We start from the raw sequence: 24,188 nt of genomic DNA, 5'->3' as shown, positions 1-24,188 counted from the left end.
CGAGTGACACGTGCGCCGATTTCTATGCGGTTGTCGTAAACCGGGGCGACTGCTCTCCCCCAGGAAAGATCCCAGGTGCGTCTGACAAGCAGAACACCTGCCTCCTGGCCAGCCCGCAGCCTCTGCTCTCGGCCAAGTGACGGAGGCATCGCCCTCGGGAAACGGGCACGGAGCGGGACGGGACCTGGGCCCGGCTTGAGCACCGGGGCGCCCGGGCGGCTCGCGCCTGACACCGGGGCGTCACAGCGCGCCACTGCGCACGCCACCGCCGGAGCTGGGAAACGTGGCACGCCACGCCGGGGCTGGGAAACGTGGCACGCCACGCCGGGGCTGGGAAACGTGGCACGCCACCGCCGGGGCTGGGAAACGTGGCACGCCACCGCCGGGGCTGGGAAACGTGGCACGCCACCGCCGGGGCTGGGAAACGTGGCACACCACGCCGGGGAGCCCAGCGAGGCCCTGTGGCCATGGCGACCCGCCTCGGTAGCCAGACGCGTTCTACACGTTGCTCGCCGCACTGCCCGGCTCCCACGGAGACAGACCGGCCCGCCCGCCCACGACCCCCCCCGGACGGACCCGCCCGGCCGCGACCCCCCCCCGGACAGACCCGCCCGCCCGGCCGCGACCCCCCCCGGACGGACCCGCCCGGCCGCGACCCCCCCCCCCCGGAAGGACCCGCCCGGCCGCAACCCCCCCCCGAACGGACCCGCCCGCCCGGCCGCGACCCCCCCCCGGACGGACTTCCCCCCCGGATGGACCCGCCCACCTGGCAGCGACCCCCGGATAGACCCACCTGCCTGGCAGAGATCTCCCAAACAGACCTGCCCACCCAGCCTTAACCCCCCCCGGACAAACCCACCCCCCAGCCATGACCCCCCCGGACGGACCCGCCCGGCCGCGACCCCCCCCCCCCCGGAAGGACCCGCCCGGCTGCAACCCCCCCCGAACAGACCCGCCCGCCCGGCCGCGACCCCCCCCGGACGGACTTCCCCCCGGATGGACCCGCCCACCTGGCAGCGACCCCCGGATAGACCCACCTGCCTGGCAGAGATCTCCCAAACAGACCTGCCCACCCAGCCTTAACCCCCCCCGGACAAACCCACCCCCCCCAGCCATGACCCCCCCGGACGGACCCACCCACCCGCAACCCCCCAGAAGGACCCGCCCCCACGGCCGCGACCCTCAGATGGACCCGCCCACCCGGCCGTGACCCCCCAGACGGACCCGGCCGCGACCTTTCTAAGCAGTGACCTGCCAATGCCTCTCCACACCCGAGTCGTCTGGGCATCGTCCGGTGGACTGCAGGGAGGGCGTGTGCCCGGTGATCACACCCCGTAGGGTCAGCGCCTTCCGCGCGCCCGGCCGTGCCAGCTTTGGGGTGTCCTCACGAGCGCCGCCCACCAGGCATGGCCGTTTGCTCAGCTTCCCCAGCCTGCACGTGCCCGTGTGTGCTGCTGGACCGGCTGCCCACAGCGCGCCCTGCCAGGGCCCCTCGCACTCGGCTCCCGTGTCGTGGGCTGGTCACCGGGCAGCCGAGCGGCCAGGCTGGGGCAGACCAAAGGCCCATCCGGCCCAGGGTGCCCACAGCGGCCAGTGCCAGGTGCCCCGGAGGGAGGGAACAGAAAGAAGAGGGAATCCTCAGGCTCCCCCCGCCCATTCCTCACCCGACACACCAGCCCTGCCCAGCCTGGCTGAGCCTCCACGGACCTGCCCCCAGCCCTTTCGGCCCAGCGGTTGGCTTGACGTGCTCAGGGGTAGCAGAAGTGGCATCTCTGAAAACCAGCTCGCTGCCTCGCAGCCTCACTTGAGCACCTCAGCGTGAATCTCGTGGCCGCGGGGTTTGGAACTAGTGAGGACACCCGGGTTCGAGTGAAATCCCTCGGGACTGGATCCCGCCGACAGCCGCTCGTCTTTGAGCCCCCCGGCCCCAGCGGCCTGGGACCCGGCTATCACGCCGGAGAGGGCTGAGGACTCCAGGCTGGCAGCGTTAGCGCTAGCGGGCGGGTCGGCCCGCCCCACCACGCAGACAGCCCTGGCAGGCGTGTGGGCCTGGAGGAAGTTTCGCATGACACTGGCCAAGGCCGGCACTTGGGGAGTACCAGGAATTCCTGCTGCAAGCTGGGGAAATGGCAGGAGGAGCGAGTCCTGAGCGGCTGCTTGATCCCAGGACGACTGAGTCTCTGCAGCGGGGTCAGCACCCACCTCATGCGAGCACCATTTGGCCAAGTGCAGGTTCCTCACTCGGGCAGCCCTCCAGCCGAGTCCCACAGGCCTCCAACCGGGGGCCCCTCCCCGTGCCCTCTGTAGAGCATCTCTTTGTTCAAAGCCACTGCCTCAGGCTGAGAGTGGTGCCCCCAGGGCTCCCTCTCCTGGAGACAAGTCCTCGCCCTTCCTGCAGGGCCCTATCACACTTCTGCAGTCTCTCAAGAGCTCCCCGTTCTCAGCTCTCCCTGGCGCTGTCAGCCGCCGATTTCCCTGCCCACCTGCCCAGACTTTCTCCCTTCAGGGTCTGGGCTGCTATCAAGCTGCTGCGAGTTCTGCAGCTCCTCTTATATAATCCCTCCTGTTCCCTAATTGGCTGGTTTCCTCCTAGCCTCTCTAGCTGCCTGGAGGACTTCTCTATGGCCCTGTTGGCCTTAGGGCCTAGTCCCATTACAGACACCCAGGTGGGGCTGCATTGGACAGGCCAATGTTAGCAAAGTATGCAGCAGGGCAGGTTGGTGTGGCAGAGGCGGGAAGCCGGCCCGCCCGTGCAAGGAAGGGCTGCCCAGCCCAGCGCAAGCAGGATGAACATGGCCGGGACCAGGAAGACGAGCCGCTGGGCTGAGCCGGGACTAGGGGGCTGGCGTCCCTTGGCTTGTTTCCCCAACGAAGCAAAGGGCTGTGACAACTTCACTAGAAATTCGTGGAGGGAGCCCCGGGGGAGCGGAGCCAGTGACACTGCTGGCCAGGGTGGGGTGAGGCAAGAACTGGCCAGGCAGACACTTGGTTAGACCCCGGGTTTCCAAACTGGGGGGGCATGAGATGACCCAGCCCCCCTCCCCCCATCAATTCTCCCTCCATGGTGTGTGGGGGGAGGGTTCTCAGAAATCCAAAGGGGGCGCGATGCTGTTTGGGACCCACGGGGCTGGCGGCTAAACGCAGTGTTCTAGGCACGTGGCAGGAGGCTCTAGCTGCCCTGACCCTGCTGCGCCCTGAATCCAGCCAGTCGTGTCTCCCTGCTGTGCCCAGGCACCTCCCGACCCCTCCTGCTCTTCGCTGTCACCCCTGGTGGCTCCTTGCCCCGCGTTGCAGGGGGCAGGGCTCGGGCTCCCCCAGCCGCACTCCAGGGCGCCCCAGCAGACGCTGCAGCACCGTGTGGTTAGCGGGCCCGTTGCGAAGGGACGGCGGAGCCTGGCAGCCTAATCCCACGGCCTGGCTCTCGGCATTGGTGCTGCAGCCTCAGCCCCCTGCCCCGAGCTGGCTGCAGCCGTTCTGCAGGGGTTGGTTTGGGGCGCCCTGCCCCGATGCTGGGGGCCCACCTGGCCAAAGCAAACCAAGGAAGGAGGCGGCAGCGTTCTTTGCAGTGATGCGCGTCCTTTATTGTTGTCCTGGTTGGCATGTTGCAGGGTGCAGCACCGCACCCAAGCGCCCTTCCGGCGCCGACGCGCCCGCCTGAAGCCGGGGGACGAGGACAAGGGCCGGGCCGGGGTGTGCAACGTCCCGAGGCTGAGAGCATGTCCGCGCACGCCTCCGGAGAGAGCGACCAGGGCGGCCACCAGACACTCAACTTCTGATTCCTAAATAAAATCACCGTAACAACAGGCACAAAAATTTGGTCCTAATCAAGGCCCTCCCCTGGCCAGCCAATCAGCTGATCAAAGTCAAAAACCCAACCTGCTAACCCCTCTGGAATTTGCCCTGTCGTTGCTCGCACGGAAAGGAACTAGTCCCTGGGGCGACAAGCACACTCGCTCGCACACTCGCTCGCACACTCGCCCGCGGACACCGAACGGCAACAGGCGCCCCAGGTTGCTGCAGCAGCCCAGTGCGGCTGGGGAGCGACCGGCCTGTCCTGCCGAGGCAGAGGGCAGAGCCCGCTGCGAGCTCCCTGGCTCTCCTCTCGGGCCCGGGGTGTTTAGTGAGGGCCCGTCTCGGCCGTGTGCTGAGGGTACTGGCGGCAGCGAGTGCAAGATCCCCGCTGTCCGCGCGCAGGAGGGGTGTCAAAGCGGCGCCGCAGCCCGGCGCGCATGCAAACCACGGCGCGGCCGCTCGCCAGCCATCGGGGGCTGAACCTGGAAACGCCCACGCTCCAAGACGTGACCCCCAAGTGTCCGTGTCCAACCCCCAACCTCCGGGGAGTCAGCAGCAGGGTTGGCACATGGGCCCCATCACGAGGGTCTCCGTCTGGCTGTGCGGCGCCCCGGCGGCTGGGAGAGCCCTCGGCCTGGCGAGCCCCGGGGCCGGGCCCCTGCACACCCGGCCCGGAGCCCTCAGAAGGGCGGGGCAGGAGCTGGAGGGGACCCGCGTGCCTGGCGCAGAGCCGTGCAGCGTGCTCGCGGGAGTCCGGCGGGCAGGAGGAGCCGTTCTGCAGCCGCCTCCGCTCGCTCAGGCTGGTTCTGGGGGCGGGGACGGTGCCCCTGGGACCCAGCCACATCCCTGGCGGAGGGCGGGTCCGTGGCCACCAGCGGGACGTGCTTCCTCAGGCTGCCAGGAGCTCTTCCCCCACCCCAGAGCCAGCGTCCAGCCTTCCCTCGCCAGCCTTGCCCGCACCCCTCCCTCCCGGCCACGGCAGGCGGGGCAGGAGCCAGAGCCGGCCTGCCCCAGCAGAGGCAGAAGCAGAAGCAGGGGCCAGAGCCAGCCCCACGTGGCAGCTCCCTGCTGCCTGGCTGGGGCCTCCCCGCACCGGGGAGAAAGCAGCCGCTGCCCTCAGCTCGGAAGAGGCGCGTGGCCACAGGACCCGCAGGTCCCAGCAGGCACGGGCGGGGCTGCCCCCCCAAAGAGCCCAGGGCTCCGCCGTGCTGCCGGAGGCGGGGGCGGCTGCGGAGCTGGGGTAGATCCCAGGCTGGGGCGCCCCCGACCGCGGACCCCGCACAGCCGGGCCGGGCGAGGAGCGGGAAGTGGCCACAGGGGCCGAAGGCTCCAAGCCCCGAGCTCCCTGGCCCTGGGCACAGAGCACTCGCTGGGACCAGCCCTCGGGTGCTGCTCGCCGCCCCGGCGGCAGGACCGTCTCAGCCCAGCGGAGTGAACCAGGCAAACCGCTTCCCCGTGGACCCGGCCCCCCACGTGCGACCTGCCCACGAGTCCATAAGTGTGGGGCCCCCGGCGGCCTGCCCCGTCCCGAGCTCTCCGGGAACCGCGCCAGCGTCGGCACGGGGCCCCGCCCTCGCCAAAGGGCGCCGTTGGGACCCGAGGCCCAGCAGCCGTAGCTCCCCGGCGGCCTTGGCCTGGCTCCTTCCTCCCCGGGTGGCAGCAGTGCCCAGCACACAGGGAGTGGCGGGCGCGGGGCCAAAGGGCCCCTTTGTCCGTGGCCAGCAAGCGCAAGGCCTGGCCGTCAGCCCGGGCATCTGTGGGAGCCTGGCCTCCTCTCACACCGCCGAGAGCGAGGCCCCCGCGCTGCTCCCGCCGGGCGCCAGGACGGCCGGGCGCCAGGAAAGCGCAGCACCCGCGGGGAGGGGCTGAAATCTGCCGGCGCCCCCCAACTAAATAAATAGAGAAATAAATACGGTGGCAGGTCCGGGGGGAGGGGCGCCGCGTGTCGCACGAGCACACACACACGAGAAGTAGCCGGACAAGACGAGGCGGGGGGGCAGCTGCCGGCGGCGATCCCCTTCCCGGCCGGGCGCTTTCCGAAGCAGCCGATGCGGGGCGGCGGCCTGGCGGTGCGGCGAGGGCAGGGCCGGGCTCCGGGCGTCACTCCTGTGCCGGCATGGCGGGGGGGTGCGGGGGTGCAGGCGCCAGGGAAACGTGAGTTGTTGAGGGGGGCAGCGACCGGGGCGTCTGGCACCTGCGAGGGGGACGAGAAAAAGAGAAGAACTGGTCTCTGGTCTCGGTATCCAACCCCCCCACTTTCCTTACGCCTCTATATTTCTTCCCGCCTCTGGGATTTCCACTGCACGCGTCTGACCAAGTGGGGCTCGGCCCACAGACGCTCATGCGCCCACACATCTGTCAGTGCATAAGGAGCCACGTGCTCAGAGAGGAGCTATTAGCAGCTCAGTCGTGCTGGACGGGCAGAGCAAGCGGTCTCAGCCCATAGGAGTGATAAGACTGGCGCTGGACCGGGGACGTGCACCCGGTGAACAGCCAGAGTCGAACACCTGCCGGGGGCCCTGCCCCTCGGGGGGTTCCACCAGGGACCTTTTCCCTCACAAGGGAGCCACGTGCACTGCGGCCTGGTGCGAGGTGACCGGAACGGGACGCCCCGCAGACCCGAAGGGGCGTAAGCATTTCCAAGTGCCCGTTGCTCATTTGCATGTATCGCTTTGCCTCTGCTAATGATTTGGATTAGCTTGCAGTAGCTGTGCATGTGCCAGTATTACGCCTGTAACGGTAGTGCGGTGGTGAGATTTGTGTTTTGGAGCAGCTGTGTAATCATTCGGCAGTATTGCGTTTGTCTTTGTAGCAAGATTAATAAAAGCAGCAATCTATCCCCAATCGACTCTGTCCTGAAGTGAATCCACAACCCGGTAGGGCACAATGCCCCTGTGACTTGACAACAGCCTCCTCGAGGGTCCAGCGGAGGCAACCAAAATGATTCGGGGGCTGGAGCATATGACTTATGAGGAGAGGCTGAGGGACTTGGGTCTGTTTAGTCTGCAGAAGCGAAGAGTGAGGGGGGATTTGAGAGCAGCCTTCAACTTCCTGAAGGGAGGTTCCAAAGAGGCTGGAGAGAGGCTGTTCTCAGTAGTGACAGATGGCAGAACAAGGAGCAATGGTCTCAAGTTGTGGTGGGAGAGGTCCAGGTTGGATATCAGGAAAAACTATTTCCCTAGGAGTGTGGTGAAGCACTGGAATGGGTTACCTAGGGAAGTAGTGGAGTCTCCATCCCTAGAGGTGTTTAAGTCTCAGCTTGACACAGCCCTGGCCGGGTTGATTTAGTTGGAATTGGTCCTGCCTTGAGCAGGGGGCTGGACTTGATGACTCTCTGAGGTCTCTTCTAGTTCTATGATTCTATGATCCCTCAGCAAGGAGTTCCACAGGTTGACTGTGCACTGAGTGAAGAAAAACTTCCTTTGGTTTGTTTTAAACCTGCTGCCTATTCGTTTCATGTGGTGGCCCCTAGTTCTTATATTATGGGAACAAGTAAATAACTTTTCTTTATTCACCCTCTCCACACCACTCATGATTTTATAGACCTCTAGCATATCCCCCCTTTGTCTCCACTTTTCCAAGCTGAAAAGTCCAAGTCTCTTTAATCTCTCCTCATATGGGACCCGTTCCAAACCCCTCATCATTTTAGTTGCCCTTCTCTGAACCTTTTCTAATGCCAATGTAGCTTTTTAGAGATGAGGCGATCACAAATGTACGATTTAAATATTGGCATAGAGAGTGCACTTATTAAGTTTGCAGAGGATCCCAAGCTGGGAGCAGTTGCAAGTGCTTTGGAGAAAGGGTCAAAATTCAAACTGATCTGGAGAAATGGTCTGAGGTAAACAGGATGAAGTTTAATAAGGACACATGCAAAGTGCTCCACTTAGGGAGGAACAATCCGTGTCGCACACACCGAATGGGAAGCGACTGTCTAGGGAGGAGCCCTGCGGAAAGGGATCTAGGGGTCAGAGAGGACCACAAGCTGAATAGGAGTCAGCAGGGTGATGCTGTTGCACAAAAAGCAAACCTGACTCTGGGCTGCAGTAACAGGCGTGTTATGAGCAAGACACGAGGAGTCGTTCTCCCGCTCTGCTCTGCGCTGGTTGGGCCTCAGCTGGAGGATTGTGTCCAGTTCTGGGCTCCGTGTTTCAGGAAAGATGTGGAGAAATGGCCCCACGAGGGAAGGCTGAAGGAACTGGGCTGGTTTAGTTTGGAAAGGAGCAGAGTGAGGGGGCATGAGAGCCGTTTTCAGGTGTCTAAAAGGGTGTCAGGGGGAGGAGAGAGAACAATGTGTCTCTGTGGCCTCTGAGGACAGGCCAGGAAGCAAGGGGCTTAAACTGCAGCGCGGGAGGTTGAGGTTGGGCGGGAGGAGAAGCGTCCTGCCCGCCAGGGTGTGAGACACTGGGATGAGTTGCCGGGGGTTGTGGAATCCCCGTCCCCGGGGATATTTCAGAGCAGGTTGGACACACCTGTCGGGGGTGGCCTAGCTAGTGCTGGGCCCTGCTGGCAGGGCAGGAACTGGACCGATGGCCTCTCAAGGGCCCTTCCATCCCATGGTTCTGTGACAGTGGTACAGGGAGCCCGTCCCTTGCCCCAGGCCAGCAGGAGATGGCCCCTAGCGCGGGGACCAGCGGGACGCGTTTCTCTCCGTGCCTGGAGCTTCCTCACTGAGTCTCCGCAAGACGCCCCAGGGGCAAGCACCGAGCCGGGCTCCTCCTTCGAGTGCTGCTGGGCGTAAGCTCTTCCCTGCCAGGCCAGGGCGGGCCTCCGAGCTGCGCCCGCCCCGTGCCCCCGGCGTCCCGCCTCCCCTGGGCCCCTCCTCCAGGCCAGGGCGTCCCGCCTCCCCTGGGCCCCTCCTCCAGGCCAGGGCGTCCCGCCTCCCCTGGGCCCCTCCTCCAGGCCAGGGCGTCCCGCCTCCCCTGGGCCCCTCCTCCAGGCCAGGGCGTCCCGCCTCCCCTGGGCCCCTCCTCCAGGCCAGGGCGTCCCGCCTCCCCTGGGCCCCTCCTCCAGGCCAGGGCGTCCCGCCTCCCCTGGGCCCCTCCTCCAGGCCAGGGCGTCCCGCCTCCCCTGGGCCCCTCCTCCAGGCCAGGGCGACCCGCCTCCCCTGGGCCCCTCCTCCAGGCCAGGGCGTCCCGCCTCCCCTGGGCCCCTCCTCCAGGCCAGGGCGTCCCGCCTCCCCTGGGCCCCTCCTCCAGGCCAGGGCGTCCCGCCTCCCCTGGGCCCCTCCTCCAGGCCAGGGCGTCCCGCCTCCCCTGGGCCCCTCCTCCAGGCCAGGGCGTCCCGCCTCCCCTGGGCCCCTCCTCCAGGCCAGGGCGTCCCGCCTCCCCTGGGCCCCTCCTCCAGGCCAGGGCGTCCCGCCTCCCCTGGGCCCCTCCTCCAGGCCAGGGCGTCCCGCCTCCCCTGGGCCCCTCCTCCAGGCCAGGGCGTCCCGCCTCCCCTGGGCCCCTCCTCCAGGCCAGGGCGTCCCGCCTCCCCTGGGCCCCTCCTCCAGGCGCCAGCAGCACTCACCAGGATCGGGACTTCCTGACGCGGGAGGCCGCCGGCCGCTCCAGCAGGCTGTCCAGGCGCATCAGTCTCTCCAGGTGCTGCGCTCGCGGGTCCTGCTCGCCCGGGTCCCCGGTCAGCTCGAACTCAAACACGGCCGGCGGGGAGAGGTCCAGCTCCAGGAACAGGATGTTCTCAGCCTGCCCCGCCCGGGAGAAACCGAGAGCGATGCCCGGAGTCACTGCGGGCTCCGCCAGGGGGCGGCTGGAGGCCAGACTCCCCAGACACAGAATCTACAGCCTGCCCCCCAGCGAGGGGAATGTGGGGAGGGGCTTTCTCCTTCTCGGTCAGGGGCTTCTCACCGGTGTGGGGCCCCTGGCTGATTTTTCTGTGGGTCAGCGGCCCCCCACCTGGGGCTAAAGACACTCAGAGCATGTCCAGCCTGGTTAACAGCCATTGATAGACCCATCCCCATCAATGTATCTAGCTCTTCAGTGAACCCTGTTATAGCCTTGCTCTTCACAACATCCTCTGGCGAGGAGTTCCACAGGTTGACCATGCACTGTGTGAAAAAAACCTTCCTTTTGTTTGTTTTAAACTTGCTGCCTATTCCTTTCCCTGGCTAGCTCCTGGTTCTTGTGTCGTGAGAAGGAGCAAATAACACTTCCTTATTCACTTTCTCCCACCAGCAACAACTTCCTCTTCCACGTCCCCTCTTAGTCGTCTCTTCCCCTGGCTGCAAAGTCCCGGTCTCATAAATCTCCCCTCACACGGAAGCTGCTCCCCCACTTGGGAAGTGCCCCACGTGCGGCCCCCGGGGTGCAGGGTCTCTCCTGCCGGGGGGAGCTAACGGGACCTGCCGGCTGGCAGGCGAGCCGGAATTCTCTTCTCCAACCACAATTGCTTTGCTCTCAGCTGCCCTCTATTCCAGGTGCCGGGTTGTTGCCTCTCCCCGGGGCTGAGCGCTCCCTCGTCGCCTGCCCAGCCCGCCCAGCCCCCCGGTATCATTAGCCCGCCCTGGGCCAGTCCCGGCCCCGGGGCCGCGCTGTTCCCTGGCTCCACGCTGCGCACGGAGCCCGGGGTGCCGCCAGGGATGGAAGCGGCTAGTCTAGTCACTACTCAACTACTCACCCTGTATCAGACGCAGAAAGGGGGGAGAGGAGCCGGTGCTGGGGGGAGCCAGCTTAAAAGCAGATTCCCCCCAGCACCATCCGTGCAGCGAGGGGACAGGGGAGGCAGAGGCGCAGCGGTCTGGGTCCTGGCGGGAGCCAGGACTGCTCAGACCCTGCTCAGGCTGGGTCCCGGACTCTGCAGAGCAAGGCTACGTCTAGACTCCAGGCTTTTGCTGACAGAGGCTTTGTGGCCAGGCGAGAAAGAGCCGCGCTGTCGACTGGGAGTGTCGCGAAGGACGGAGCACAGGCAATAGCCGCCTGGCCACGGAGCTGCCGGCAAGAGGCGTTATTCCTCGCAGAATGCGCTTTGCCGCCGTCGCTGTGTCCACAGGACGCGGCGGCAGTGGAGACGCAGGGATAGTTTTGTCGACAAAACCCTGCAGTCTAGACACACCCCGAGTGTAGTAGGAGCCAGGCTCCCTGCCCGCCCGGCCCCTACAGCGTTTAAACTGCAGAGCCGCAGCGGGGCCCGGTCGACTAGTCGTGTGGTCGACACAAATCGTCAGCTTCCTGCTTGCTCACTGTCTTCGGTCCACCCTCTCTGGGGCACCTGGCGCTGGCCACTGTCGGCAGACAGGATCCCGGGCTAGATGGACCTTCGGGCTGACCCAGTACGGCCGTTCTTATGTTCTTATGCTTCTTACCAGTTCCTGCGCTTTGTTCCCTGTCCTGACCCAGGAGAGGGCCGGGCGGGGGGAAGGGGGGGGGGCAAGGCGCTACTGCTGGGGAGTTTGGCTGGCAGCATTGGAAAAGGTTCAGAGAAGGGCAACTAAAATGCTGAGGGGGTTGGCCCGGGTCCCAGATGAGGGGAGGTTAAAGCGACTGGGGATAGGAGAGAGGTCTCTAAAATCAGGAGTGGTGCGGAGACAGTCAATACGGAAAAGTGATTTACTTATTCCCACGATATAAGAACTAGGGGCCACCAAATGAAACTAATGGGCAGCAGGTTTCAAACAAACACAAAGAAGTTTTTCTGCACTCAGCGCACTGTCAACCTGTGGAACTCCTCGCCAGAGGATGTGGTGAAGGCTAGAACTTTAACAGGGTTGAAAAAAGAGCTAGAAAGATTCATGGAGGTTCGGTCCATCAATGGCTTTAGCCAGGCTGGGTAGGGGTTGTGTCCCTGGCCTTTGTTTGTCTGGGAATGGGCGACAGGAGAGGGACCAGGTGGCGAGTCCCTGCTCTGTTCACTCCCTCTGGCACTGGCCGCTGGGCAGACAGGACCCGGCTGGATGGACCTTTGTCTGACCAGTGGGGCTGCTCTGAGGTTCTAGGGCTGTGGGGCAGAGGCTCTGACATGCAATCTGTGAGGAGCCGGGCACGGCTCGGGGCTAACTCCTCTTCCCAGGCCAACGTGCTCAGGCACCAGGCGGACGAAAACCCCTCCCCCCGGCTGAGAGACCCACGGTCCCAGCCGACTCGCCCCAGCTCCGCACCCAAAGCCGAGCGCCTCCCGCTGCCGGACGATGCACCAGAGAACGGAGGAGCCGTTCCCTCGACGGCGCCACCTGCATCCACGGGCCAGCCGCCACCGGTCCCCGCCCCCGCCAGGGCCCACACTCACCCGGTATCTGGGGTGGGACCCCATGGCCATGGCCACCCGCGCATACTGGCTGATGGGCCTCTTGTAGCCCACGGCCGACGTCGGCCGCTTCTTCATCTGGCTGCTGCTGAGGAGACAGGCACAAGGAGACGTCACCCGCCAAGTCGGTCCCCCCTCGGCTCCCCGGACAGACGGACATTCGGCAGCACGGCTCCCCGGACACACGGACATTCGGCAGCTCGGCTCCCCCCTCGGCTCCCCGGACACACGGACATTTCGGCAGCGCGGCTCCCCCCTCGGCTCCCCCCTCGGCTCCCCTCTCGCTCCACCAGGCGCCCAAGGAGCCAGGCTGGAAAGGTTTGGCTGCGCAGCGCGGGGGCCGCAGACGCCAGAGCCCAGCCCCCGGGGCTCCTGAGCCAGCACGTGCTGCGCTCTCCTGGCGTGGGAGGGCAGCAACCGCCGGGGCCATGCCGCTGGGCGTGGGCCCCCCTGTCCCGCAGCCACCGCACCACCAGCCGGGTGCACACACAGCTCCGCCAGCCAGAACAACCCCCCGCCTCAGAAAGGGCCCCACCTGCCCCGGCCCCGCCCTGCTCCGCCCCACCTGCCCCGGCCCCGCCCTGCTCCGCCCCTCCTGCCCCGGCCCCGCCCTGCTCCGCCCCACCTGCCCCGGCCCCGCCCTGCTCCGCCCCTCCTGCCCCGGCCCCGCCCTGCTCCGCCCCTCCTGCCCCGGCCCCGCCCTGCTCCGCCCCACCTGCCCCGGCCCCGCCCTGCTCCACCCGTCCTGCCCCGGCCCCGCCCTGCTCCACCCGTCCTGCCTCGGCCCCGCCCTGCCCCGCTCCGCCCGTCCTCCCCGGCCCTGCCCCAGCCCCGCCCTGCTCCGCCCCTCCTGCCCCTCACTGCCCCTCCTCCCCGTCCCTGCCCCGTCCCGCCTGCCCCGGCCCCACCCTGCTCCGCCCCTCCTGCCCTGGCCCTGCCCCGCCCCTCCTGCCCCGCTCCGCCCCTCCTCCCTGGCCCTGCCCCGCCCCTCCCTGCCCCGGCCCCGCCCCGCCCCTCCTGCCCCGGCCCCGTTCCGCCCTGCCCATCCTGCCCCAGCCCCGCCCTGCCCATCCTGCCCCAGCCCCGCCCTGCTCCACCCCTCCTGCCCCGCTCCGCCCTGCTCCATCCTGCCCTGCCCCGCCCCAGCCCCGCCCTGCCCATCCTGCCCCAGCCCCGCCCTGCTCCACCCCTCCTGCCCCGCTCCGCCCCTCCTCCCCAGCCCCGCCCTGCTCCATCCTGTGCTGCCCCAGCCCCACCCTGCTCCACCCCTGCTGCCCCAGCCCCGCCCTGCTCCATCCTGTGCTGCCCCAGCCCTGCCCTGCTCCATCCCTCCTGCCCCAGCCCTGCCCTGCTCCATCCTGTGCTGCCCCAGCCCCGCCCTGCTCCATCCCTCCTGCCCCTGCCCCGCCCCGCCCCTCTTGCCCAAGGGAAGCCGGCTCTTCCCCACACTGCCCTCCCTCCTGGGGGAGCGGCAGAAGCAGCCCTCCAGCTCCCCTCGGCCCCAGGCCCGCAGCTGGCTGCGTGGCCGTGCCGGGTTACTCGGGAGAGCGCTGCCGTGCGCCCGGCCCCCGGGGCTGGGGCGACCCTGGGATGTGGGTCCAGGCAGGGGCCGGAGGCTGGGGGCGGACAAGGGCAGAGGCTCCAAGTTCGCTCTCTCCTGCGCGCTTGCCCGGAAGCGTTCCCGGGCCGCGGCGGGGGGCCTGGTCTGACCCAGCCGGGCGCGTCGCCTGCTCCCTGTGCCCCCAGCCTGGCCAGGAGCGCGGGGCCTGCAGCCTGGGCCTGGCACTCAAACAGGGATCCCCAAACCAGCAGCAGCTCGGGGCCGGAGCAGACGGGGCAGCTGGCCTGGATTCCCTGCCCCCCAGGGCTTGCGGGCGCCCTGGTGCACCCGCCCGGTGCAGCCTGCTCAGACCGTCGTGGCGGCTGTTTGCCTCCTGGGGCCGGGCTCTGGCTGTGCCGACGCGGGCGCCCTGAGCACCAGGACAGGCTGTGCTGGGGCCGCGGCCGGGCAGGCCCCTCAGGGACTCCTCGCCCCCACGCCGTGGCCCTGCCTGTTCACCAGAGCCCCTCTGAGCCCAGCCCCGGGGGGTTCGGGAGCTGGGCAGCGCCACGGGGCCGTGGTGGGAAGGGGGTCTCTGCGCCATGAGACAGCAACAGCCTCCGCCCGCTCCTGCATCCCAGACTGCTAATGCTCTCCGCTCGGAAACCACTCCCTGCAGCCACTAGGGGGCGCTGCCCCCTTCCCAAACGGCCACCTTACCCCCCGGCAGGCACAAGCGGCTGGAACTTCCACTGGTCCTCCTCACAGTCGTAGTACAGGCGGTTCATGATCTTGTTCTTCTCCTCCGGAGGGATGAAGTTCTCGATGATCAAGTATCTGCAGGAGAGCCAGGGCGAGCAGGAGTGAGGGAGCACGAGGCAGTGGCCGGGCAAAGGGGGCGATGGGGGCAGGAAGGAAGAAGGGGAAGAAGGGGAACAAACAGAGGGAGCAGGGAAAGAGGAGCCAGAGATGGGGGAGGAGGGGCAGACGCACAGAGAAAGGGAGGCGAGAGCAAACAGACAGACAGAGCAGACAGTCAGGCAGCAGAGCAGGCAGAGAGAGCAGTCAGGCAGACAGACAGACAGAGCAGTCAGGCAGACAGACAGACAGAGCAGTCACGCAGACAGAGCAGACAGAGCAGTCAGGCAGACAGACAGACGGAGCAGTCAGGCAGACAGACAGACGGAGCAGACGGAGCAGTCAGGCAGACAGACAGACGGAGCAGTCAGGCAGTCAGGCAGACAGACAGACGGAGCAGACGGGCAGACAGACAGACGGAGCAGACGGAGCAGTCAGGCAGACGGAGCAGACGGAGCAGACGGAGCAGTCAGGCAGACAGACGGAGCAGACGGAGCAGTCAGGCAGACAGACAGACGGAGCAGACGGAGCAGTCAGGCAGACAGACAGACGGAGCAGACGGAGCAGTCAGGCAGTCAGGCAGACAGACGGAGCAGACGGAGCAGTCAGGCAGACAGACAGACAGAGCAGTCAGGCAGACAGGCACACAGACAGACAGAGCAGACGGAGCAGTCAGGCAGAAAGACAGACGGAGCAGACGGAGCAGTCAGGCAGTCAGGCAGACAGACAGACGGAGCAGACGGAGCAGTCAGGCAGACAGACAGACGGAGCAGACGGAGCAGTCAGGCAGTCAGGCAGACAGACAGATGGAGCAGACGGAGCAGTCAGGCAGACAGACAGACGGAGCAGACGGAGCAGTCAGGCAGTCAGGCAGACAGACAGACGGAGCAGACGGAGCAGTCAGGCAGACAGACAGACGGAGCAGACAGGCACACAGACAGAAGGAGCAGACGGAGCAGTCAGGCAGACAGACAGACAGAGCAGACGGAGCAGTCAGGCAGACAGACAGACAGAGCAGACGGAGCAGTCAGGCAGACAGACAGACGGAGCAGACGGAGCAGTCAGGCAGACAGACAGACGGAGCAGACGGAGCAGTCAGGCAGTCAGGCAGACAGACAGACGGAGCAGACGGAGCAGTCAGGCAGACGGAGCAGACGGAGCAGTCAGGCAGACGGAGCAGACGGAGCAGTCAGGCAGACAGACAGACGGAGCAGACGGAGCAGTCAGGCAGTCAGGCAGACAGACAGACGGAGCAGACGGAGCAGTCAGGCAGACAGACAGACGGAGCAGACGGAGCAGTCAGGCAGACAGACAGACGGAGCAGACAGGCACACAGACAGACGGAGCAGACGGAGCAGTCAGGCAGACAGACAGACAGAGCAGACGGAGCAGTCAGGCAGACAGACAGACAGAGCAGTCAGGCAGTCAGGCAGACAGACAGACGGAGCAGTCAGGCAGACAGACAGACGGAGCAGTCAGGCAGACAGGCAGTCAGGCAGACGGACAGACGGAGCAGTCAGGCAGACAGGCAGTCAGGCAGACGGAGCAGACGGAGCATAAGGACACAAGAACGGCCGTACTGTGTCAGAGCAAAGGTCCATCCAGCCCGGTGTCCTGTCTGCCGACAGCGGCCAATAGCAGGTGCCCCAGAGAGGGTGAACCAAACAGGCAATGATCTAGCGATGCCTCCCCTGCCATCCATCTCCGCTCTCTGACAGACAGAGGCCAGGGGTCCCATTCCCTGCCCAGCCTGGCTCAGAGCCATTGATGGACCTAACCTCCATGAATTTATCCAGCTTCTCTTTAAACTCTATTATAGTCCTAGCCTTCACAGCCTCCTCTGGCAAGGAGTTCCACAGGTTGACTACACGCTGTGTGAAGAAGAACTTTCTTTTATTAGTTTTAAACCTGCTCCCCATTAATTTCATTTGGTGTCCTCTAGTTCTTCTATTTAGGGAACTAATAAATAACTTTTCTTTATTCACCCTCTCCACACCACTCATGATTTTATAGACCTCTATCATATCCCCCCTCAGTCTCCTCTTTTCTAAACTGAAAAGTCCCAGTCGCTTTAACCTCTCCTCATATGGGACCCGTTCCAAACCCCTCATCATTTTAGTTGCCCTTTTCTGAACCCTTTCCAAGGCCAAAATATCTTTTTTGAGGTGAGGAGACCACATCTGTACACAGTATTCAAGATGTGGGCGTACCATAGTTTTATACAGGGGCAGTAAGATATTCTGGGTCTTCTTTTCTATCCCTTTTTTAATGATTCCTAACATCCTGTTTGCTTTTTTGACCGCGGCTGCTCACTGTGGGACATCTTCAGAGAACTATTCACGATGGCTCCAAGATCTCTTTACTGATTAGTTGTAGCTAAATTAGCCCCCATCATTATTTACTTATTCCCACTTATTATTGTGGGAATAAGTAAATAACTTTTCTTTATTCACTGTTTCCACACCAGTCATAAATTTACAGACCTCTAGCATATCCCCCCTCAGTCTCCTCTTTTCTAAGCCAAAAAGTCCCCGTCTTTTCAATCTCTCTTCATGTGGGACCCATTCCAAACCCCTCATCAGTTTTGTTACCCTTCTTTGAACCTTTTCCAATGCCAAGAGATCTTTTTTGAGATAAGGTGACCACATCTGTGCGCAGTGTTCCAGATGTGGAAGCACCGTGGTTTTATACAGAGGTAATAAGATATTCTCGGTCTTATTCTCCATCCCTTTTTTACTGATTCCTAACATTCTGTTTGCTTTTTTGACTGCCGCTGCACACTGGAGTCCGGACAGCGGCGCTGGCCAGTGTCTGAAGGCAGTGCTTCCACTCCATATCGCCTGGTTCACACAGCCCGGGACTGCCTGGGACCAGTAGCTACAACATTGCACAGGCAGATCCTGTCCCTAGCTACCCGCAGGACACTGGCGTAGTTTCCAATGTGGCACGTTCTAGGACACAGCCCCCATAAGGGTGACACACACCTTGCTCCCAGGTGCATGGCCCTGCATTTGGTGGTACTAAAATGTCAGCTGTTCAAATGAGCCTATATTACCAAGAGATCCAGGTCGAACTAGAGCAGGGCTCTCAAACGTCATTGCACTGCAACCCCCTTCTGCCAGCAACAATTACTGCATGAGCCCTGGAAGGGGCACTGTCGGGGGAGCTGAAGCTCAGCCCTGGGCAGGGGTTCCGTTAGGGGGTGCAGCTCGGGCTTTGGCCCCAGTCCCAGGCCCCCCGATGTCTAATGCCAGCCATGGCATCCCGACTGACTGTCTGTGAACCAGTGGTCCGTGTACCTGAGCTGTCCACATGACTAATTAGTGCTCCACCAACGTTTGTGGCATCTAGAGATTTTGCCACGAGTGATTCGATGTGTTTCCCAGCAGTGCCGATAAAGATATTGACTAGCTTTGGGCCTCGAACAGATCCCCCATTACAAACAGCCCCTGGGAGGAGGGTTCCTCATGTACAATTACACTTTGCAACCCTTCAGTTAGTCAGTTTCTAATCCATTGTGCAGGGCTCCTCTGATTATGTATGATGCTATCTTGGAAAATCAGAAAATTGCCGGGGACTAAGTCAAATGCCTTACCGTTTCAGGCTATTGTATCCCCACGGTCACCTTTAGCGAGCGAACGTGGGACCTCATCGTAACGGAAGAGTAGGTGCGTTTGGTGAGCCCTACAGTACTTTCCAGAAAACGTTCCGAGTGGCATTAATTACGCCACCCCCCTCCATTTTGTACGGGGCGAGACCCACAGCCGCCTCTCTCTGTCTCCCCAGGACTAACATCAGGCCTGCAGCCCTGCGTCTACCTTGCTTAACCCATTTACTCTCCTCAAATATTAGCACCACGTTCGGTTTTCCCACCCTCCGGAACCTCCCAGGGTTCAAGGTTTGGGGAAAGGAGCAGCCCAGTCAGGCTCAGAACGCTCCTTGGCCAATTATTTTCATACTCTTGGAGACGTGACCCAGCCCTGCAGATTCAGATCCGGGTCTTTTACTAGCTGCTAAGTGCCATGCTCCATGCTTCACGATCCCCGTAAACATTGCCCCTCCTGCGTCCTTCTGCCCGAACGGTACGGTGGCCGCAGGGCCTGTCTCGCGCACATCCCACGAAGGGGAGCAGGACTCACTTGAGTTTAAGTTCCCGTGTCTGTTCGTTTTGGGCTTCCTCCAGGTCCTGCCGCACCCGGATGTACTCGTCATGCTGGTCCTGGATCTCGGCCTTCACAGCCTGCAGCTTGGCGTACAGCTGGGGATGCCGGCAAAGAGCCTGTTAGAGTCGGCCCAGGCCATGGCGGCTGAGGTGTGGCCCGAGGCCTCGTCCCGGGTGAAAGGAGCCGTGGGGCCCGGAAAAGGGGGTCTCCCAGGTGCAGCGCTGAGCCCCACGGAGCGCTCGCGGGTGCCCTGCCGGCGGCGAAGTGCCGCGGGCCATGCCGCTCTTACCAAGGCGAGTCTTGCGGTGGCCTGGGGGCAGAGCTCAGCGGGTAGCACTGGAGTGGCGCTGATGGAGACCGCCGGGCTCTAGCGCTACCTCGATCTGGGGGCCCGTGGTGCCGCCAGGCCCCCATGGGCATCCCTGCCCCCCAGGCGGAGCTGCCTGGCGCGCTGAGGGGAGATGTGACTCTAGGCAGGCACCGGGAACGTCTGACCCCCAAGCACCACGGGCTCAGGGCCCCGCTGCTGGGACGCCGCCAGGGCCTGACCCAAAAGTCTGGCTCTCGGCTTCGTGCCCTGATGCCATGTGGGGTCCCCAGGGGCCTGGTGTTTGGCTGCAGAGGCCCTGGCAACCCCAAAACCAGGCCTAGTCCAGTTGCCTGGGCGAGGCCACGCGCAGATCAGGAACCCGGCCCGCCCGCTCAGCCAGGGCCTTCGCCTCGTGGCCATCCAGCACGATGGGCAGAGAAGGGCAGCGAGCAATGGGGGCAGGGCCGGGGGGAGGGGTGGCAAAGGGGCGTGGCCTTGTGTGAGTGGTAGGATGGGGTGCCTTGGGGGGAGGTGGGGCAGGGATTGGGTCTAGGGAGGCAAAGGGGCGGGGCCTTGGCTGAGTGAGTGGCAGGCCTTGGGGGGAGGTGGGGCAGGGCCGGGGTGTCGGGGGTCCCTTATGAAGGTCCTGACGACCCTCGATCCTGCTGGGGCAAGGTAGCCCCCCAATCACTGCACCGGGCCTGGCCCCCGCAGCCTCTCACCTTCTTCAGCTTCTTGGTCTTGATCTCCACTTCCTGCTGCAGGGACGTGAAGGTCTCCCGCAGCTCCATGGTCTCCTCGTCCCGCAGCAGCATCTCCTGCTGCATCTCCCGCTCCCGGCGCTTCTGCAGCCGGGAAAGACCCAACCCGCCCGGCAGGCCAATCACAGCAGGGCCAGCCGCCCGCCCCGGGAGCATCCCACCAGCCCAGAGCATGCTGGGTAGCTCTATGCAAATTACCACTGGCCAGGAGTGGCTCGAGGGCTGGCTGGACGCGGGGGCTGGAAGTCGCTGGCTCTGGTGACGTGTTGGGAGCCTGTCACGTTACTGGATCTTGAGGGGAGCAGCCAGATCACTGATGCACCCATAGGTGGGGGTGTTGGCCCCAAGAATGGTATAGAAGGGGGCCATGTGGGGTGTTGAATAGAAGCTCACTGTCTGCTGATCCTGTGTGCGCTAGTCATGTGGTTGTATAATGTCTGTGTGTGGAGTTAGGAATCTGTAATCTGTGTGGATACTGGATATTTCCCTGCATGTGGTTGAGCATTGGGCAGAGCCCGGCCTATGGACATGCTAATTAGTGAGGCCCTGTGGGACAATGGCACTCAATGGGCCAAGGACACACCTAAAGCAGGAGGGCGGAGGCCTAAGAGCTGCAGCAAAGAGAGGCTGAGGGCCAGGTGACCGGCTGCGGCCAAGGAGAGGCCAGGAAGGAGGGATAAAGAGGCCATGTGGCTGACTCCATCTTGGTCTTCAGCTCAGCACTTCATCCCAGAGGCAGCAGTGCAGGGATCGAAGAGCCAGGAAGACCTGTGAACCCATCCTGATGCTAGGATGTGCAACAAGGACTTTTAAACCAGCAGCTGTAACATCTCTGCTAGAGCCTGCATCGAGAACTGGGAGATTCGGTGCATGTAACGTACTATCCTTTAGCAACATCACTCTCATACTTTTCTTGCTTGTGATAATAAACCTTTAGATATAGATTCTAAAGGATTGGCCCAGCGTGATTTGTGGGTAAGGTCCAGAGGGTAAATTGACCAGGGATCTGTGGCTGGTTTCTTGGGACCGGACAGAACTTGTTCGGGGTAGGTGGGATTGGGTGCTAGGACCCCCCCACCGGTGTATGAGGCCCGGGGCCATCTGGGGCACAGATATTGCTGGGGTGTCGGAGGGTTTTGCTCGTGAGGCTTCAGGCAGGTGGCTGAAGCGCTCTGTGGGACTGGTGTGTGGCCTGTTTGGAGAGGTCTCCAGCCTGGGGGCTGTAAGGAGCCCCGCATTTGAGCAATTCGCCCTGAGCGGACGCCCTCAGCTGTGCCCAGACCCGGCCCGGTCTGTCACAGAGCCCCTCTCCAGGGTGATGCCCACGGGTCAGCCAGCCCGAGCCCCAGCGGCCTTCGCTGCCTGGCCCAGAGCCCAGGGCTGCCGGGGTGGGTCACAACGCAACCCGCGTCCTGTTCTCTGCCACGCTGTCTCCTGGTGCCCTGCTGCGGCGAGCCAGGGACAGGAAGGCGCAGGCAGAGGACGGCTTCTGCCCTCCCACCCTGCCTCGGCAATGCCGTGGGACCCGCGATGCCGCCTGCAGGGGCCCAGTAGAAACACAGCGACGTGCAATCTGGTTTGCAGGGAATTCTGCCTTGCCAGGGACATTCTGCTGGGTGCCCATCACTGTGAGATCTGGGCGCCGTCCATGGGGAACTGGCAACGCCGTGTGTGCAGGAGCAAGACGCCTAACGCTATTGCTCGGTTACCCGGGTCACGGGCTCTGCAACGTTCACCCAGGACCACGAAGCTTCATGCACATTCCTGCGACATGCACGGCCGAGGCCACTGAGGTACCACAGCTCCAGCTCCAGGAGGTTGATTTAGCCAGTCTAGTGAAGACCCACTAAATCAACCACCGAGGGTGCTCCTGGGAGGCGTGAGAAGCGATGGAAGCGTTTGCTCCCTTGGCCTCCCCCCATGAAGCTCTAAGGGACGCTGGCTCCAGAGTTTGTCCCTTTACCCGACCCCCTGGGTCTCGGACAGAGCCAGCCGGATTCTGGCAGAACCAAGGGGCAGCCCGATGCCAGGAACGGTGCCAGCAGCAGGCTGTGGGACCCGCGGAGCAGCGCCAGCCCCCCTCCAAGGCAGCGTCTTTACCTGCTCGGCTATCTCCTGCCTTTTCAGCTCCAGCGTCTTCTGTTGCTCGTTCGTGTGGTCCATGATGTTCCTCCCTCCGATCAGCAGCTTGCTCTCCATGGCCTGGGGAGGCGGGGAAGGGTCAGACCATTCGCCCGCGTGCACATGCAGGAAGAGGGTACAGGGGCGCCCGCCCGGTGGAGTGGGAAGCGGAGGGGGCCGGGGGTCTTGGCAGAGGAGAAGGCAGCCTGAGCGCTGGGCTGGCCGCGGGGGGCTGGGTTGGGCCGAGGGAGGGTGGCTGAGCTCCCCGGGGGCGCGAGGGCCTGGCCGTGGCGCTAGAGCGCACAGGCAGGGGTGCTGGGCGGCCGGGAGCCAGCCTGGACGGGGGCAGGGCAGGAGACAGGGCAGGGCTGGCACAGGGAACCAGCCGGTTGTCGGGCTTTTCGTGTCCTGGGCGAGGCAGCGCTCGGGGAACCCGACGGCCTCTCCCCAGCATCTCAGCAGCTTCCGGCTGCTGCTGCGCCCCACGAGTTCCTCGCTGAGCCGCCTGGCAGGGGCAGCAGCCCCGGCCTGTCTGCGGGGAGGCAGGGCTGGGCCCCAGCCTGGGGACGCGGTCGGGCCCGAGCCGTGTGGCGCACGAGCCGCTGCACAAGGCTCCGGAGAGGTGCCGGGTTCAGCGCTACCAGGCAGCCGGGCGGGGCGCTCACGGGGGGCGTGGCCAGCAGCAAGTGCAGCGAGCTCGGCGCACGGGGGGGCAGGACCCCTCAGCCACGTGGGTCCCGGGGGCGCCCGCCCGCACGGGCTCCAGCTGCAGCGAGGCACCTGGGGGAGCCCGGCAGCGCTTGGGGGGAGGCTCAGCGAAGGAAATGACGGCGGGCGATGGGCGGCCCTGCAAACCCCGCTGCCGGGCCCCTGCACGTGCCCAAGCGCCTCTCCCACCCCGCCAGCTGGCGGCTCCCTGTGGCTGTCAGGGCGCCCGCGCTCCGCCCCAGAAGTGGCTGCATTTGAGCGAGGGGCTGGCGAAAGCCCCAGGGAACCCTTTCCACTGGCCCCCGTGCAGGGAACTCGGCGCCAGCCGGCTAGATCCAGCTCGACACTCGGTGCCGCTCGCCATGGGAGCCTTCGCCTCGCTCTGCCGCGGCCCGAGCGGCTGGGGTCCGGGGCAGGAACCCCAGTGCCTCAGGCCTGTCTCTCTCTGCCCCGCTGCCCGCGAGCCAGCAGCTCCCCCGCCCAGGCCCTGCCCTGGGCCTGCAAGGCCCCGCCATGGAGACCAGCGGCCCCAGAGGGCGAGGCCCTGCGCCCCCTTTCCCCCTACCCTGGGCCTTCCAGGTCCCTGCCGTGGGGCTGGACGGGACCAGTGGCCCCAGAGGGTGACGCCCTGCACCCCTTTTGCCAGCCCTGGAAGGGAGCCCCCCAGGAACAGGCCACAGTGGCTGCAGGGACAGCTCCGCCCCTCACCAGACCCACACAGCCCAGCCCCACCCAGCAGTGACAGCCACAGGGGCAGCTCTCGTCCCCCGCCTCTGCCCCCTCTCCTCCAGCAGGGCCCTCCCCCCACCAGCCTTCCTGGGGGTCTGCGCAGGGCCGGAGCCACCGGGCAGCCAGCCCAGGGCAGGTGCTCCGTCAGGTCGCTGGGTTTGTGACAGAAGGGACAGGAAGGCCTAGTGGGTAGCGCCCAGGGCTAGGCAGGGTGAGGCCAGCGTGCGCGTGCGAGGGTGGGGGGAGGGTCCATGGCTGGGGCTGGTTTCACTCCTGTTAGCAGGGACCCGCCTGGCTCCTCGCTGTGCGATCACCGAACGCCTTCCTGCCCCCGCCAGCAGCCCCCCCATCGGCATGCCACAGGGGGCTGCCCTTCCACCCCCGTCCCGCCGGCAGCTCCCTCCCACCCTGCCCACCCTCACTGGCAGCCCCCCCATGCCACATGGGACTACCCCCCCCCCCAGGCTGCGCTGCAGGAGTCTTCACGCAGGGGCACGAGGAAGGAGCTTTCAGAGGGAACCCTCCCCACCCGCGTCCCTGCCGCAGGTCCCAGGCCTGGAGCGGGGTGAGGGGCGCCGGGGGAGTGGTCCACGCCTGCCCGGGCGATCCCTCTGTGCCGGGGCCAGGAACGGAATCACGGCGCCTCCGAAGGGCAGCCCCAGCCCGCTCCGGTTCCTGGGGCTCCCTGTGGCGTGGCGGGGACCCCGGACCCCAAGGGACTCTCGGGCGGCCAGTCGAGGGGAGGTTTGCTGGGCCCCAGCGACACCGCGCAGCGCAGGGCCGGTGTCAGCGCAGGCGCCAGGGCAGAGCCGTAGTCCTCTCGGGGGGGGTTCACCCCCCTCCTCGCTCCCCTGGCCCAGCCCCCGCCTGCCCGGGAACAGTCGGGTCTCCCCAGGCGGCTAGGCCAGGGCACGTCCGCAGCGAGGCAGCCGGCCTCACACACCCCGCAGCCGGGGGGACGCAGCAGC

General features: G+C 64.9%; 1 protein-coding gene across 2 annotated transcripts in view; it reads right to left on the bottom strand.

Moving 5' to 3' along the window:
- Nucleotides 1–3,556: 3,556 nt before the first annotated feature.
- The window catches only part of KIF3C (kinesin family member 3C), a 32,582-nt gene continuing 11,950 nt past the window's right edge, over nucleotides 3,557–24,188 (bottom strand). Inside the window, exons 2-8 of one of the 2 annotated variants that reach the window (XM_075923196.2) lie at nucleotides 21,763–21,864; nucleotides 19,624–19,746; nucleotides 18,568–18,686; nucleotides 14,291–14,407; nucleotides 12,013–12,118; nucleotides 9,301–9,476; nucleotides 3,557–5,986 (exon numbers count right to left, since the gene is read on the bottom strand). In XM_075923196.2, coding sequence (XP_075779311.2) covers nucleotides 5,893–5,986; nucleotides 9,301–9,476; nucleotides 12,013–12,118; nucleotides 14,291–14,407; nucleotides 18,568–18,686; nucleotides 19,624–19,746; nucleotides 21,763–21,864 — 837 coding nt within the window. In that variant the 3' untranslated portion in view covers nucleotides 3,557–5,892. The remainder of the gene's footprint in view (nucleotides 5,987–9,300; nucleotides 9,477–12,012; nucleotides 12,119–14,290; nucleotides 14,408–18,567; nucleotides 18,687–19,623; nucleotides 19,747–21,762; nucleotides 21,865–24,188) is intronic. The other variant, XM_075923197.2, reaches the window with a different exon arrangement.

The sequence above is a fragment of the Pelodiscus sinensis genome, chromosome 3 (assembly GCF_052426305.1).
Source record: "Pelodiscus sinensis isolate ZL-2025 chromosome 3, ASM5242630v1, whole genome shotgun sequence".
NCBI classification, from domain to species: domain Eukaryota; kingdom Metazoa; phylum Chordata; order Testudines; family Trionychidae; genus Pelodiscus; species Pelodiscus sinensis.
This window is presented reverse-complemented; position numbering and strand designations above follow the sequence as displayed.